Source organism: Molossus molossus, unplaced genomic scaffold (genome assembly GCF_014108415.1).
Source record: "Molossus molossus isolate mMolMol1 unplaced genomic scaffold, mMolMol1.p scaffold_m16_p_20, whole genome shotgun sequence".
NCBI classification, from domain to species: Eukaryota; Metazoa; Chordata; class Mammalia; order Chiroptera; family Molossidae; genus Molossus; species Molossus molossus.
In genome coordinates this window covers 41,932,252-41,947,058 of record NW_023425356.1, presented here as the reverse complement: position 1 = coordinate 41,947,058, position 14,807 = coordinate 41,932,252, and the positions used below count along the sequence as shown (strand labels likewise).

General features: G+C 48.8%; 1 protein-coding gene across 1 annotated transcript in view; it reads right to left on the bottom strand.

The window, feature by feature from the left end:
• COLGALT2 (collagen beta(1-O)galactosyltransferase 2) overlaps positions 1-14,206 on the bottom strand; it is a 74,149-nt gene extending 59,943 nt beyond the window's left edge. Inside the window, exon 1 of the mRNA XM_036272598.1 lies at positions 13,883-14,206. Coding sequence (XP_036128491.1) covers positions 13,883-14,136 — 254 coding nt within the window. The 5' untranslated portion in view covers positions 14,137-14,206. The remainder of the gene's footprint in view (positions 1-13,882) is intronic.
• Positions 14,207-14,807: the final 601 nt, after the last annotated feature.

The following is a 14,807-nucleotide window of genomic DNA, read 5'->3' as shown; positions in this document are numbered from 1 at the left end:
GGGGTCTTCCAGGGAATACTTGCCCTTCCTTCCTTTGCCCGCAGGAGAAAAGCCCCCTTTAACGAAGACCTGCAGTCTGCATCCTCATGCAGCAGATTCCTTCCCAGGTGTCCACGGCCGTGGTGCCCCCAGTTTGCAGAGCTGGAACTCTCTCTCCTGACATATCTCTCCGGGTCCCTCTTCTTCTCGCCACAGCCCTTCTTTTGGCTTCGGTTGTTTATGAAAGATACGGTATTTTATTTCAAGCTAGAGGTTATATTAGGCGGTGTTCTCCAGAGAACGAGGAGAGAGAGATTAGGAAATTGGCTAATGCAGTAACGGAGGCTGCCAAGCGCAAAGTTTATGGAGTGGGCCAGCAGGCTGGAGGCTCAGGGAAGAATCCGTATTGTAGTTCAAGGTCAAAGGTCATCTGGTGGCACAATGCCTTCTCACTAACGAAGGGCAGTCTTTCGTTCTGTTCAGTCCTTCAGCTGAGTAGATGAGGCCCACCCACATGAGGGAAGGCAATCAGCTTTACTCAGGGCCCACTGATTTCATTATCAATCTCATCCACAAACACCTTCACAGAAACATCCCAGGATAAGGTTTAGCCACTAATCCAGACACCTGGCCCAGCCAAGGTGACACATAACGTTGACCATCACAAGGGGCAACACGGTCTTTTTTAATTTTATAATTTTATACAGATAAACCATCAGTCTATTTAGCCAAGGTATGGGACATGGATAAGTCCAAAGTACCACAGAAGTCATATCTACATCAAACAGGGAAACCAGGGCTCAGAAGCCATCTTAGATAAGGCGGCAACAGAGCGGGTGGTTTCATTTTTCACGGCATCAGTGGTGAAACTGCAAACACATAGCATCCCGTGGCCAAAAAAGTCTTTAAAGATCAGCCTGTCCAGCACTCACTGTGCAGATGGGGAGACCAAGGCAAGGCAGAGATTCGGGGGAATCCGAAAACATGGCACACGGCCCAGAGGAGGCCAAGGAGCAAACAGCTGAGCGCCACAGGACACTGGCACGGGCTGCCTATGTGGAATGCTGCTGAATACCCTCCAGCGTTTCCCTGAGCGGAGATAAAAACTACTCTCCTGGTCCAAACACCCACCCAGCGGGCACCATACAGAGACACAGCTCAAGGCTGGGCTGGATGCCTGGAGCAAACAACTGATCAAAAACTGGGCTTTCTATACCCCAAACACAGACAACGCAGCTGTGGATAACCGAGAGCTCAATTACTGCCTTTATTTTGATAAGATACATGGGGAAAAGAGGGCTTGGCACCCACATGCCAACACCACCTAAGACTGGCAATACGCCTGGAGCTTCCTGCTGCCCAGAGTAACCCTTGATACTCTGGCTCTCTTGGGGCAGGGAGCCCAGTGTGTTAGAGTTACTGTCCTTTCCTCTTCAGACGAGGCCAGCAGAACCCATTTCGTTCACCAGCATTTGCACCAGCCTTAGGAGAAGCTACTAAGATTCAGGACCATGCCCAGGCCAGTGTGGCTCAGTGGTTACTGCACTGGCCTGGGGACTAAGGAGTCATGGGTTTAATTCTCAGTCAAGGGCATGTACCTGGGTTACAGGTTCAATCCCTGGCCCTGGTTAGGGTGCATGCAGGAGGTGACCAGTTGATGTGTCTCTCACATCAATGCTTCTCTCTCCCTCTCATCTCCCCCCCCCCTTCCACTGTCTAATCTAATCTTCTTTGGGAGACAGAAAACTGGCCCAGAAGTGGAGCTGTAACCTCCAGTCACCTGCTGGCATTGCTGCAATCTGATGCCGAAGGAATGAGGATCCAGTGTGTCTTTGATGCCCAGTCCAGGCTTTGAAGCCCTGTCAAGACCACAGGACAAAGGCAACACTGTTTATGCAAATCTAGAAACAAAAGAAGCTAAACTCCGAAGCCATTAAAAGTAACATCAGAAACCCAATACCCAGAGATGATTAGAGGCCCTGCACCAGTATGAAACGGATGCTGAAAAGCAAAGCTGGGCAACACACCAAAACATACACCGCGGGAAGGAATGCGGAGTGCCGGAGCCTGGCTGGATGATACCCTTAGAAGGCTTGATGCGCGCAGCTCCCTTAGCCACGGGGCAGCATCTGTGTGCTGCAGGAAGCGAGCCCTGCATCACCTCAGCCCCTGCATCTGCTGCACAGGAGAAGTTCCAAAGGTGCCCCTGCAAGGCTAGCTTTCTGGCTGCCACATCGCTGGGCAGTCCAGGTGTCATGTAGCGCATACCTTCCACAGGACACAACAGTCTATCTGCAAGAGGATGTCATATAATGAGCTCCCGAGACTATTTAGATTTTATTTTTAAAGATTTCAAGTTGACCTGAGGGTCCAGGAAACATCAGTCATGCAGAGTTATGATTCATGACAATTCTTCCGTTATGGTCACATCCATAAAAAGGTACAAATGTCTGGTCGGGTGGGGACCCCAGAGAATGTCTGATCTCGAGGCTCTGAAGCCTGGATGTGCATTACCACTGCCTGGGGAGGTTTCAAGTGATGTCACTTGCTCTGGCCCTACCCCAGAGATTTGGACTTAAATGGTCTGGGGGTGGGGCCCAGCATCGGTATTATTTTAAAACTTCATCCAATAATTGCAAATAGCAGCCACACTGAGAACCCCAACTCCAGCATCTCTCCCTTATGTTCCCAGAGAGGAAACTGAGGTCCATAAGGAGAAGGAGTTGTTCAAAGCGACAGGCATGAGCAATGCCACCCAGTCTTTCACACGTCAACATAAATGACAAAATGATGACATGTGCACACTGGGGACAAGGCTGCTTTTGGCTAGAAGCAACTGTCCTGGAGACCCCAGGTGTGCCCGCCAGGCCTCACCTTCCTCCCCAGGTGACGATTATCATCTCAAGCTATAGATTGCAGCTCACTTTTTTTTGTTTGTTTGTTTAAGACGAAAAAGGACTTAAAAAGAAACCGGACACAAACTTGAGAACCTTGACTGTGGAATGTTAACAGACCTGTCACCAAAAGGACACAATGAAACCAGGGTACAAGAACAGAACAAGATTTAGCAACTGAGCTGTGACCTGCCCCCGGAAGGCTGCCTGTAGGTGAGGCTGGAATAATGCTACTGGATCTGCTGAGAACACGCCTGTGCACAGCAGCCCCAGGCCGGCCCATCCTGTCTGCAGCCAGCCAGAACAGCGAGGAGTTCCAAAACGTTCTACTTCAGTTTCGTAACTCGTGAAGACACCAGAAGTAGGGACTTTGTAATATCATATAATTAGGGCTGAAGTGCCAAGTACCAAAAGCAGGCTAATTTAGTAGACTGTTTTTCACAAATGAGGGGAGGTTTTTTTAAATTAATTAATTTAATTTTGTTACAGATGTCCCTCCTTTCTCCCCTACTGACACCTTCCTCCCCACTCCTGTACCCCCGCCCCCCAACCTTCACAGTACTGTCGTCTATGTTCGTTGGTTGTGCACATATGCATGTAAGTTCTTTGGTTTATCTCTCCTCCCTCCCACATGCCCTCCCTCTGAGGTTTGTCAGTCTGTTCCCTACTTCCACATCTCTGGTCTGTTTTGTTCATTATATTGAGGGCAGGGGTTTAATGGCATGCCAAAGGAAAAATCAAAAGTAGGAAAATTAAACACAAGCCACACAGAGACCAAGATTAGGAAAGGTGAGGACCACAGTGTTCACATGACTACTACTGATTTGAAGGAAATGCACAGATTTGATTTCCCTTCACTCTATTAAGAGATGCTTATCAACAGCTCTCTTTTCTTCTCTAAAACCAAATGCTTAACGAGCTCATGATGTGAGATACACTGGGCAACGAAAGGTTTGAGGGAGTGTCATTCTACACTGAGCGCTCAGCCAGTGGGCAGTATGGGGCATCGTCTTACTTTTTTTTTTTTTTTAAATAGCCTCTGTTGGAAGGAGAGAGGACACACGTGCTTGACTCAATGAAAGCCGCAAATGATGCCCACCTGGCACAGCCTCTCCTTTGTAACCCGGTACCTTCCTACTTCACTTGATACAAAAAAGCCCTTGGCCTTGATTGTCTCGGAACCTGGAACCAGGGGTTGATGCCAACACTATGCCAACTTTCCAAGCTCTGGAAATCCCAGGGCCTGTATTTTAGGTGCCCACACAGCCTGCAGTGCTCCCATGAGGGTTCTTCCTCAGGGGACCTTCTGGGGGCCCGTCTCTTGCAGTTCCCAACCCCAGAGGTACATCCTAATCATCCGTGCCTACAGTTAAGACCAGATTCCCAGGCCCCTCCCACAGGACATCTGATTGAATGTGGCTGAACGGGGGCCCAGAAATCCGTGTAACTCATACATGTCTTAGGTGTTATGACACAGTTGGCCCCTGAACCAGCATTTAGGAACCCCAAGTTGAGGCCTGGCAGTCTCAAACCGAAAGGTGGCAGAACCGATGTGAGGCCATGCCCATTCACGGCCAATGCACTTGACCAAAGGGGGTGAGTGAGTGAGTCACTCAGTCCATCCCAACTACCAGTTTCATCATGACGCCTTGAATCTATCCACATGGACAATCTGCGATGGCCAAATAAAGAAAGAAATGCACAGAACACCTTTTAGTCCATTGCTTTCAAAATTCGTGGTTTAGGGTGCTCAGGAGAATTTTCTAGGATGGAAATCAATGTGCCCAGTGAATCCTAATGTCTAACAAGATTGAGGAATGTCGGAGAGGAGATGTGTAATTTTCTAAAATGTTTTAGTAGGCTGGCTGTTTCAACAAAATCCATGAGAAACACGAGACACGGTCTGCACGCTGGTCCGCCCCGTCCGCTTCCAGGAGACCGAGTGGCCACAGGGCAGCTTCCCGTGCGCTTGCTGTTCAGTGGCTCGGCAACAATACGAAAACCCCGACTCCCCGATTCCCCGATTCCCCTCGGCAGCCACTTCCCACTGTCTTGGCGGCTCTGAACCGTAACTGCTGTGGTGTGTGGAGCCTGGACAGATTATGGGTCTGGCTGGAAACCAAGAAACTAAAAAGCAGTCCTGCGGTCCAGCAAGAAACTGCGTGTTGGAAATGCCCCACCCCGATTGTCCACGCCACGCTTCTCACAGATGGCCCCGCGATCTAAGTTCCCCCGTTCGTCTCCAGAAGAGCCCTCCTTGCCCGAGACCCTGAAAAGCAGCGATGTCTCAGTCCACATGACATTTAGGGAGAATGCCAATGCACCCCTTACTCAGCATCATCTCTCGCTCACCTGTGAGAATAGGAAGCTCCCTGTAACCCACGCCCCTCCCCCCAATACACATGCAATCACTCTCAGAAGGAAAAGAGATTTCTGCTTGCCTGTGGTCTAAAATGCAGACACTTTGGGCTGCCTTCATGGTTTTCCTGAGCTTGACAGCTGCCTTCATCTGTTCGGGCTGCAGGGACAAACACCCCAGGCTGGGTGGCTGGTAAACAACAGAAATCTGTTTCTCACAGCTCCGGAAGCTACAAGTCCACGGTCGGCGTGCCAGCATGGTCCGGTCCGGCGAGGGCCTCTTCCAATGTCCAGCCTTCTCGCGGTGTCCGCCTCACGGTGTCCGCCTCGCGGTGGAGGCGATGAGGGATGTCTCTGCAGCCTCTTTTAAACGTGTATTCCATTCGTGCGGGTGGAACCCTCCCAGAAACCCACCTCCTCACAGTATCGTCTTTGGGGGTTAAGATTTCAACTTATGAACTGGGGGCGGGGGCATTCAGACCCCAGCAACAGCCCAAATGGGGAAAGATCCTCTTAAGGAACCTCCTCTCTCCAGTCTGAGACATCCCTCAACAGACTTTGAAGGGATTCAACCTAGAAGGTAAAGAATTCTTCCAATATAGCCAATTTATCGGTGAAACCCAATGCGCACGAGAACGTTCCTGCAGCCGTGGCCTGGCCGCCCGCTCTGTCCCCTCTTAGAGCTCACAGCCCAGGATCACTGCTTATTTATCATCAATGTTTCCGAAATGCACATCTAAGGGGTCTTGACACCTTAATCGGAAAACCCTCGGGGGGAGGGGTTATTTTGCATTATATTTGCAGAGGAATGAAATCTCATCAGGTCAAGTCAGGGACAGGCCTCAGCTTGCCAAATTTAATAAACAACTAAAATAACAATAACGGCCTCAATGAAATGAAACGTGTTACAAAGTCCCAAGTTCAGCCTTGGCAGGACGTGAAGCTATTACTGGGAGTCCAAGTCTGAAGCGATTTCTGTATCGTGCAACTAGAGAGGAAAAGAAATGCCCTCCAGCAAATCCAAGGTTTAATTCCTGCAAGAGACTTGGCTGACGTCACCAACCACAAGCGCAGTGTTTTCAAGGATCTGAGCAGCAGCAAGTCCCAGCGAATTAACTCCAGCCACTCTATTTATATTCTGCATGACTTTTCAATTATTGCTATAATGAGATCCCTTTTTACTTTTATAAACCTTAACACACAGCTTTCATACCAGAGAAATGGAGAACCGAGGGAAAAGAAATAGAATCCTGGTCCTTTAACCTCTAGATCTTGCTGGCAGCGGGCCAAAGTTTGCTGGTTCTAGGAAACAGCCCCACTTGAGCCCTAGGGTTCCAGAGGAGCCTGAGGAGGACGCAAGGGTCACCACCCAAATGCCACCGGGGGCCAGGCACGCCACATCAAAGAGTCAGGCTGTGTGTGCAGGGTGGTCCCATGGGGGTGTGACTGTCTAGAAGCGCAGGAGACAGCAGCTCCTGGGCCCCAATGGTCCCTGCTGTGTATAAATGCAGGCCTGGTGAGGAAGGTGCTGGTCACGCAGACATGTTCAGTTTGTGAAAAGTTATCCAGTTATGTGTTTAGAATATATGCACTTTTGGGGTGCATATTACACTTCATTAAAAAGTGGTTTTGAATGAGAATAGGGCCCGATTTTCTGGGGGCAGAGACACAGGACAGGAGAGCAGGAGAGGTGGATCGGAGCACTACCTGAACAGGTATGCGTGCAGGGGGCTGGCAGAGTTTCAGAACCTGAAATACACAGGTTGATTATTTAAAAGTCATACTTATGCAGACAGGCTACATAACATGCTCATATTTGGGTTGACATTGAAAGGATACATGCACACGCACAGAAGTTTCTAGAAGAATCCACAAGAAACTTAACACTGGTTACCTCTGGCAGGTGGTATGAAGGAGAAGGGAGGGTGACAGTTTATTGCATCCCCATTCATACAGTTTGAACTTTTATTGTAGGAATATGTTACTGTTTCACTTTTGAAAAGAAACAGGAGAAAAAAATTCTTAAAATACTTAGATTACTCCTAAATAAATCTACAAGGACTCTAAGAGATTTGTGTTTTTTTCCAAATCAGTAATGTTTGGTATTCTAACAACCTAAGTACAATGACATGCACAAGTCAGTCCTTTCAGAAATCAAATGTCAAAACATATACAGTACACGTGTGTTCTGATCCCGGATGAATAAGAACTATGATTGAAACACATTTAGTGAACGCTTTTTATAATGTGACACCTGGGGAATGGGACGAACAGCCATACTACAGGCTGAACATTTTCTCCCAACTTTAACTTTACTGTATATTGTTATTTGAAGAAATGTGCAGGAACTAGTCTTGTAATGTCCTACTATAGTCCCTATATGAGCCTTATAATGTCCTACTATAGTCCCTATACGAGCCTTATAATGTCCTACTATAGTCCCTATACGAGCCTTATAATGTCCTACTATAGTCCCTATACGAGCCTTATAATGTCCTACTATAGTCCCTATACGAGCCTTATAATGTCCTACTATAGTCCCTATACGAGCCTTATAATGTCCTACTATAGTCCCTATATGAGCCTCATAATGTCCTACTGTACTGTGCTGTTGACTGGAAGACAGTGCCGCATAGTGATAGGACCCACGTGTACCTTTAAGAGTTGGAAAAAGGACCGAAGCCCAACCAGCAGCCCCCTGGTTACAAAGCCTTCATTGTGCATCCCTCCGACCACCAGAGAGGGGCAAGGGAGAGGGCCACCACAGCAGGCTTAAGTACCTGGAGTCACAAAGAAACTCGGTGCCGGAGTCACCTGGAGGAAGAGCTGAAGACGAGTAAGAAGACCAAACCCTGCTTAGGACACTGGCAGGCTCCTTTAACGGAACAACACTTGTCATACAACAATCACCACTGAAACAGCCACCCAGGGTTTAAAATCTAGAGATCTGGTATCTCATCCAGATGCTCATTCGCTGTGTGATAGATGAGGGTAAAAATCCTTGAACTGTGTTTTACTTTCCCCATCCATGGAAGTTAATTAACAAAACAGGACAATTTAGGTATCCTTTCTAACCCTGCAAACAATCTGTCATAGCAGAACAATGGGCATGGTGACATGTATTAGTCATTTCGTTTTTACCCGAAGGAAATATACAATTCTGAGAGTCCATCGTGTTTTGAAATTAGGGGGTGGGGAAGGATTGATAATTTTCTCCAATCATTGGAAGAAAGTCGAGTTTAGGGGTCAACCAAATCTAAGGGCACTAATTTAAAAGGCTGAAAGATGGGTATCTTCAGTTTTTCTAACATGAACCCAAAAATGCTACAGTCACTCATGTATGGATAGTACTACTTGATTCATTTTCCCACTAACAATACTTGATACATTTCTTTCTGTTTCTATATAGCCGTGATCACAGCAATTGACCTGCATATTTGTGGACAACCTACATATTTAGTCTCATTCTGCTCCTATGAAATCTACCATAGAAAGAATTCAGTAACTAGAAAATGTCTAAGCTACGTGACAAAATTATCCAGACAGCAGAAGGGGACCACTGAGTCCCCTGTGTCATTCAAGTAGAAGGGGCCATTCTTGTTTGAAAGAAACGCTGGTATGCTTATCTTCCTAAATTGGGTCAACCGACAGAAGCAAAACTAAAGCTAACTAGTCCTTTCTTGATCTTAAACAGACCATCTGTACTCAGTCTGTGCCATTAGTTACCTGGATCTCATCCTGGCTTCAACGGGCATTGGCCTTGTGACCTCAGGAAAGTCACTTCAGTTCTCTGTGCCTCAGTTTCCTCCTGTGTAAAGTGAGGAGAGTAATGGCACCTCTCATCCAGGGTTGTTGCCAAAAGTAAATCCGTTTTCAAACCAAAAAGTTTACAACAGCATCTCCATGAGAGTTAGTTTTCTTTTTTTATGTTAGTTTGCATTATGGTGATCATTTGTTGTTGGAAGGAAGAAAATGGAGTTCCTTTTGATCATATATATATTTTTAAAGCCTTCATTTGAGAAGATAAGTAAAGGAGATGGGACAAAAAGGAAAAGATGAACAGGAAACAGCAACCATTATTATTTAGTAGACTTTACGTACAAGACAATGTCCATCCATTATCTCATTTGCTGTTATTATAAATCCTTGTGGTAGGTGTTATCATTAGTCATTTCCAGATTGGGAAACTACGCTCAGAGGTTCGCTGATGGGCCCACGAGCATACTGGAGATTGGAGCCCCAGGCTGTCTGACTCTAAACTCACACACTCCAACCTCAGTACTAAACCATCGGCTATGAATAACAAGGGAAAAAAGGGACAAAGGTGAAGCAAACAGACTAATGGACCGAAAGGGACTAAAGTATCATCTACTTGTTCAGCCTTGGGGGGGGGGGGGACTTCTCTCCATAAAGATAATGTAAACATTTAATGATAAAACGTGACATCATTTTCACTGCTGGTGCTGAAGGAGATCATCAGTACTAGTTTGGAACATTTTATAAATATGTATACTGAGGAATCTAGTTAAATATTCACCAAAATGCTACTGGTTGAGCATTAAAATGTGAAGATCAAGCCAAGCTAATCCCCAAACACTGCAGAGCAAGTAGGGTACAAAATATTGGGATCCGTACTCAGACCTCGTATAGCTCACTGTTGTTTATGTTCAAGCCAATAGAAACCCGTCTCTTTATTTAGAAAGCCATACAATGGTCCCCAATGGCGTATATTACTTTTCAAAACTCTGCCAAGTGAAATGCCCAAATCATTCTGTAATTACACGGCAGTAACTGCCTCGTGACTGCACAGACCATCTTCCACAGGCAATAGCAGGCTCTCCAAAAGGCAAACTTAACGTATCTCTTGGGTCAAATGGTTCTCCTTGTGTCCACTCCATTTTTCATCATCATGGTACTTGGCGCTGCTCCCCTTAATCACAGGGTTGGAAGGGGTATGAGGTCAGCCTTCCCTCTGTGGCTGAGGCCACTGTTCATGGCTCCACTGAATTAAAGAGAACCCACTGAAGGCCACGCCGCACGTCGAAATGCCTCCCTTCCCTTCATTTCAGCACAGCAGTGACTCCTACATCTCAGGGCAGGATTGAATCAGAACACAAGAAATACTTCCCTTAGTTCCATCTCACAAAGCTGTGCTATTTGAAGGAAAAAAATTCCTTTAGAGGGGTTTTCAGATCAGATGGGTAAATGGGACAGGTTTTCCTTTTTGGGGGCACAGAGTATCTCTAAAATAGAAACTTTCCTTAGTTTAATCTAAATACACCTGATGCTGAGATAGCGACACTCATTCTCTGACAGCAGAAGTTTTCCAGGGCGGTTTGCTGACTGCATGTGCGGAGCAGACCCGGTCGGAACCTCCGGGGAAAACCCGTATCACCAGGAATTCTGAATGTGATCAGAGAGCCAGGCCTGTCAATCACCCCACAGGAAAGCAGTCTAACCGGATGCTCTCCTAGCCGTGGTTGGAGGTAAGCAGATGAACGAGAAGACCCAGTCCGCACAGCTATTGAAATAAGAGAATTGGAAGCTGGCACCCAGACTCGACTCTGTTTTGTAAGGTTCTGGGTTGCTCACAGCCATTTCTGACACTGACGATTTTTGACAGCAGCATGTGCTTGCTTGGCAGAGTGAACACTAACCAGCTTGGCATCTCAGAACGTTGAGTAGCACTTGGGACAGAGAGACTAGAGGTAAGCAATTGGCAGAAGCCCCTCAAAGAGGCAGCATGCTAAACTGAGGCACCACCTCCTCCTGGAGGCTTCTATCCCATACCCTGTGGGATACCCCCCTAGGCCAGTCGCAAAGGCAGCAGCTCTGGTGGTAAAATGCCACGACTTAGGAGATTTGCAGTCGCTAGACCTGCCACCCACAGTATGTCCCCTGACAGGAGATTCTGGTTAATGTCTCCGTGCCCCCTCCCTTTTTTTTTGGTTTCAATGTTCCCTCTTTCTGGAACCCTCCCTTATCCCCTCCCTCTAGGTTTTAGTAGATTTCTATTTGTCCTTCAAAACTGAGTTCAACCCAAGTGTCAACTCCTCAAGAAGCCTTCCATAGCCACACAACTGCCCATGTGATTGAGAAGGCCTTGGTCACTCCCACACCTCCTCAAAATGCCATTCAGATCACCTTGCACTGCCCGGGGGGTGGCGGAGGGAACCATATTTGTCTGTGTGTGAAGAAACACATCTTATGCAACTTTTCTCTGCCCAGACCTGGCAGAGTGCCTGATTCTCACAAAAGAAGGTCCTTAGGAACATGTGCTTGGACCACCTCTCTGTGCCTCAGTTTTCTCATCTGTAAAAGGATATAAGGCAGTAGACACCTGATAGCGTTTTTATAAACATGAAGCCAGCAAGTGAATGTAAAGTGCTCAGAAGAACTGTGAGCTCTTAGTAGTAAGTGTTTGTGAAATTAACAAACAGATGTAATCTTAAGTCAGGCACTTTTGACAGAATGTGTTCTTCTATGAAATGGAGATCATTTTATTTCATTACCAAAGGACAGTAAGGATTAAATAAGATAACATAGTTGACAAAGTACTTTGAGAGCTATAAAGCACTATTTAAAATGCCAGTTTGGGTTATTATTATTTAATAAATGATATAAGGTTTCTAAGGCAGAACTCAAGAAGAGTTTTTAGTGGCTAAAGCATGGGTTGTCTGAGGCCTTACCCAAGCCTTGGGTTCTTCCTTAACTTTCCAACACTGGCCATAACAGACAAGGTTCAGTTACATGGACCATGAGTGAGGGTAAGGGAATATAGATCCCAAAGATCTGTGCAGAATTGGAAAACTACCCACCTAAACAGAACACCAGTGTTGATTGGAGCATTCAGGGGACCTCAGCAGTATAATCATTGTTCGTTGATTCTGATCACATCATAAAATCTATGTAATTCAAGAGCTGAAAAGAATTTTTGAAATTCTAATTTCAAATTTATTCCTATTCCCTCATTTTACCCATGAGAAAACTGATGTTTATGGCTCCCAAGAAACTGGCCCCAAATCACATATCAAGCTAGTGACAAACAACTCACATCTCCTAACTTGCAGCTTATAGGTTTATGTAAGTTTTGCTTATATCTTATTCCCACTACTACCTTACTAGGGTGGTATTTAGGGACACACTTGGGTTCAAATTCCAGTTCTACCACTTATTAATTCTGTGACTTTAAGTGAGTCGTTGAACTGATCCAAGTCTCAGTTTCTTCGTTTGTAAAATAGGGTCATAGTATCTCTCCTCAATAGTAACTATTGTAATGTTCTTTAAAACTAAGCAATGCATAAAGACTATATTGTAAAGCACCTCTTTTGAAAAAAAAAGCATCTAAGAACTGACATTTTTGAAATTTCTTTTGGGATTGAAGTGGTTAAAAAAAACCTTCCTTCTGGTTCAAACCCTGGCCGCAGAACCCGCTCCTCTCCGTGTCCGCGGTCACGTATGGAGGCGGATAGTAACGTAGTGTATAGCACAGTGCTGCACTATACCTCGTGTTTGCTTTCTCACCTCTCCACCTCTCCCACCAGGTACCCTCAGGCTGCCAACTCCAGCTACTGCTTTATCCATCCTTCTTTCTTCCGCCCAGCCGTGGCTCAAGGATATGTCCTGTCTGCGGACAGCTCCCTTGATCAACACGAGATAGAAACTGCCCCGGACGGACCTGGGCTCTGTTTTCCTGGGGGAAGTCCTCTTGTCCGTGTACCTGGCTGCCTGTCTCCCCTGGCCAGCGACCGTCCTCTGTCCACAGGCCCCTTAGCGGCTCACCTGGCCACCAACTTCTCGCCCTCTGATTCCTGCGTTGATCAAAGGTGCAGGGCTGGACCCATGTCTAAAGTTGGGGCGTGCAGGCACCCCACCCCCCACCCCCCCATGCCCAGGCCCTCTCAGCAGCAAACCCAGGGACCAGGCCCGGGGCTATATCATAAAGGCAACAACTCTTGGCTGTTTGCCTGGAGGGCGGCTCGGTTCCCAGGACACAGTATCGCAGGGCGCCGGCACGGTTGGCATGAGGCGGGGAATGTGTCCCAGGGCGATGTACAGGCGGGGACAGCCTGGAGCGTTCAGGGACCGGGCCCACGATGAAGGCTGAGAAGGCATGGCGGTCCCACCTAGGCTCAAATTCGGGGTCCAGATTCTCCTTTTGCCCCCGACCCCCAGGGCCGGGAGCCTCTGGGGAATGAGCAGGAACCCTGCACCGGGAAGCCAGGGTGGGCGCTCTTCGCCACCCCGGCCATTCCGGAGCCCCCCCCCCCCTTGTCAGCGTCTGGAGGAGAAGACGGCGACGGGCACCCTAATCCCCTCACTCCAGGGCGAGGGCTATGACGTGGGAAAAGAAGAAACCTCGAGAGTGGAGATGGGGAGAAGCTAGCACTCTGGCGGGGTGTCCCCAAGCCCTTGACCGGGAGAGGGACAAGGCTGCCCGGATCCACACACCGTCACCGGAGCTCCGGGCGGCTTGTTATCCCCGTTGGCACCCCATGCGCACAGTGCCCCGCGCGTCCTTTCCCGACCCCACCGGACGCGCAGGCGGCGAGGGGTGTGCGCCCCGTTTCCCGCGGTCCCCCGCGGTCCCGTGGCCCCGCACGCGCGCACTGCGCCCCGCCCAGGTCCCGCGGCGCGGGGTCCCCGCTCACCAGATGGCCATCCTGCTCTTGGGGTAGTCCAGCCGCTCCAGGCAGCCCAGGAAGTGAGGCAGCGTGTGCGCGGCGTTGCGGGCCAGGACGGCCACCAGCACCGTGGGTCTCTGCAGCGGCGACTCGGGGAAGACCCTCGCCTGGTCGTCGTCCTCCGAGTCCGGCTCGGCAGCAAAGCGCGCCCGGCCGCCGCGGAGCAGAGCGCAGGAGACGAGCAGCAGCCAGCAGGCGAGGCCGGCGGGGCGCGCAGCCATGTTCGCGGCCGCGGCGGCCGGCGGGGGACCGGCGGGGGACCTGCGGCTCCCCCGGCCCGGCTGTGCGCGCGGCCGCCCCGACCTCCGCAGCCCGGGACCCTCCCGCCGCCGCGGCGCCGCCCAGGCCCGGACGCGGGGTGCTCCGGGGACCTGCCGCCGCCAGCGCTCGCGGGGCGCCCGGCTCGCGGACGGCTGTGTGCGCTGTTTGTCCTCAGCCCTCGGAAAGTTCCCCAGTCCCGGCGCGGTCTGCACAGCTGAGGTCTGCGGCTTCCCCCAGAGCTGTGAGGTGTGGCCGTGCCTGCCAGTGGGCGTGTGCGAGTGAGTGTGTGTGTGTGTACATAACGGTACAACTCCAAGAAAATTTATTCTGCTTTGCAAACCGCAGTCGAAAGTCCTTCACAGTGATGCAATGTATCCAGTTTTTCATAATGCACCTATTGACTAAATGGGTCGAGTTCTAAAATGGAAAGTCCCCCAACTCTTCATTACTGTGATAAAGAATGTTTTAACTTCCACAAAGGCAGAATGTTTGCATTTACTTATGCACTCGATTTCTCCTGAAGTTTATTCTTGGCCTCGGACATGAGTAGACCAAGTTTGAAGACTTAGAGAATTTTACAGTCAGATGGAGCCCCTGAACTGCAAGGGAAGGCCCTGTGGGACCCTGTGCT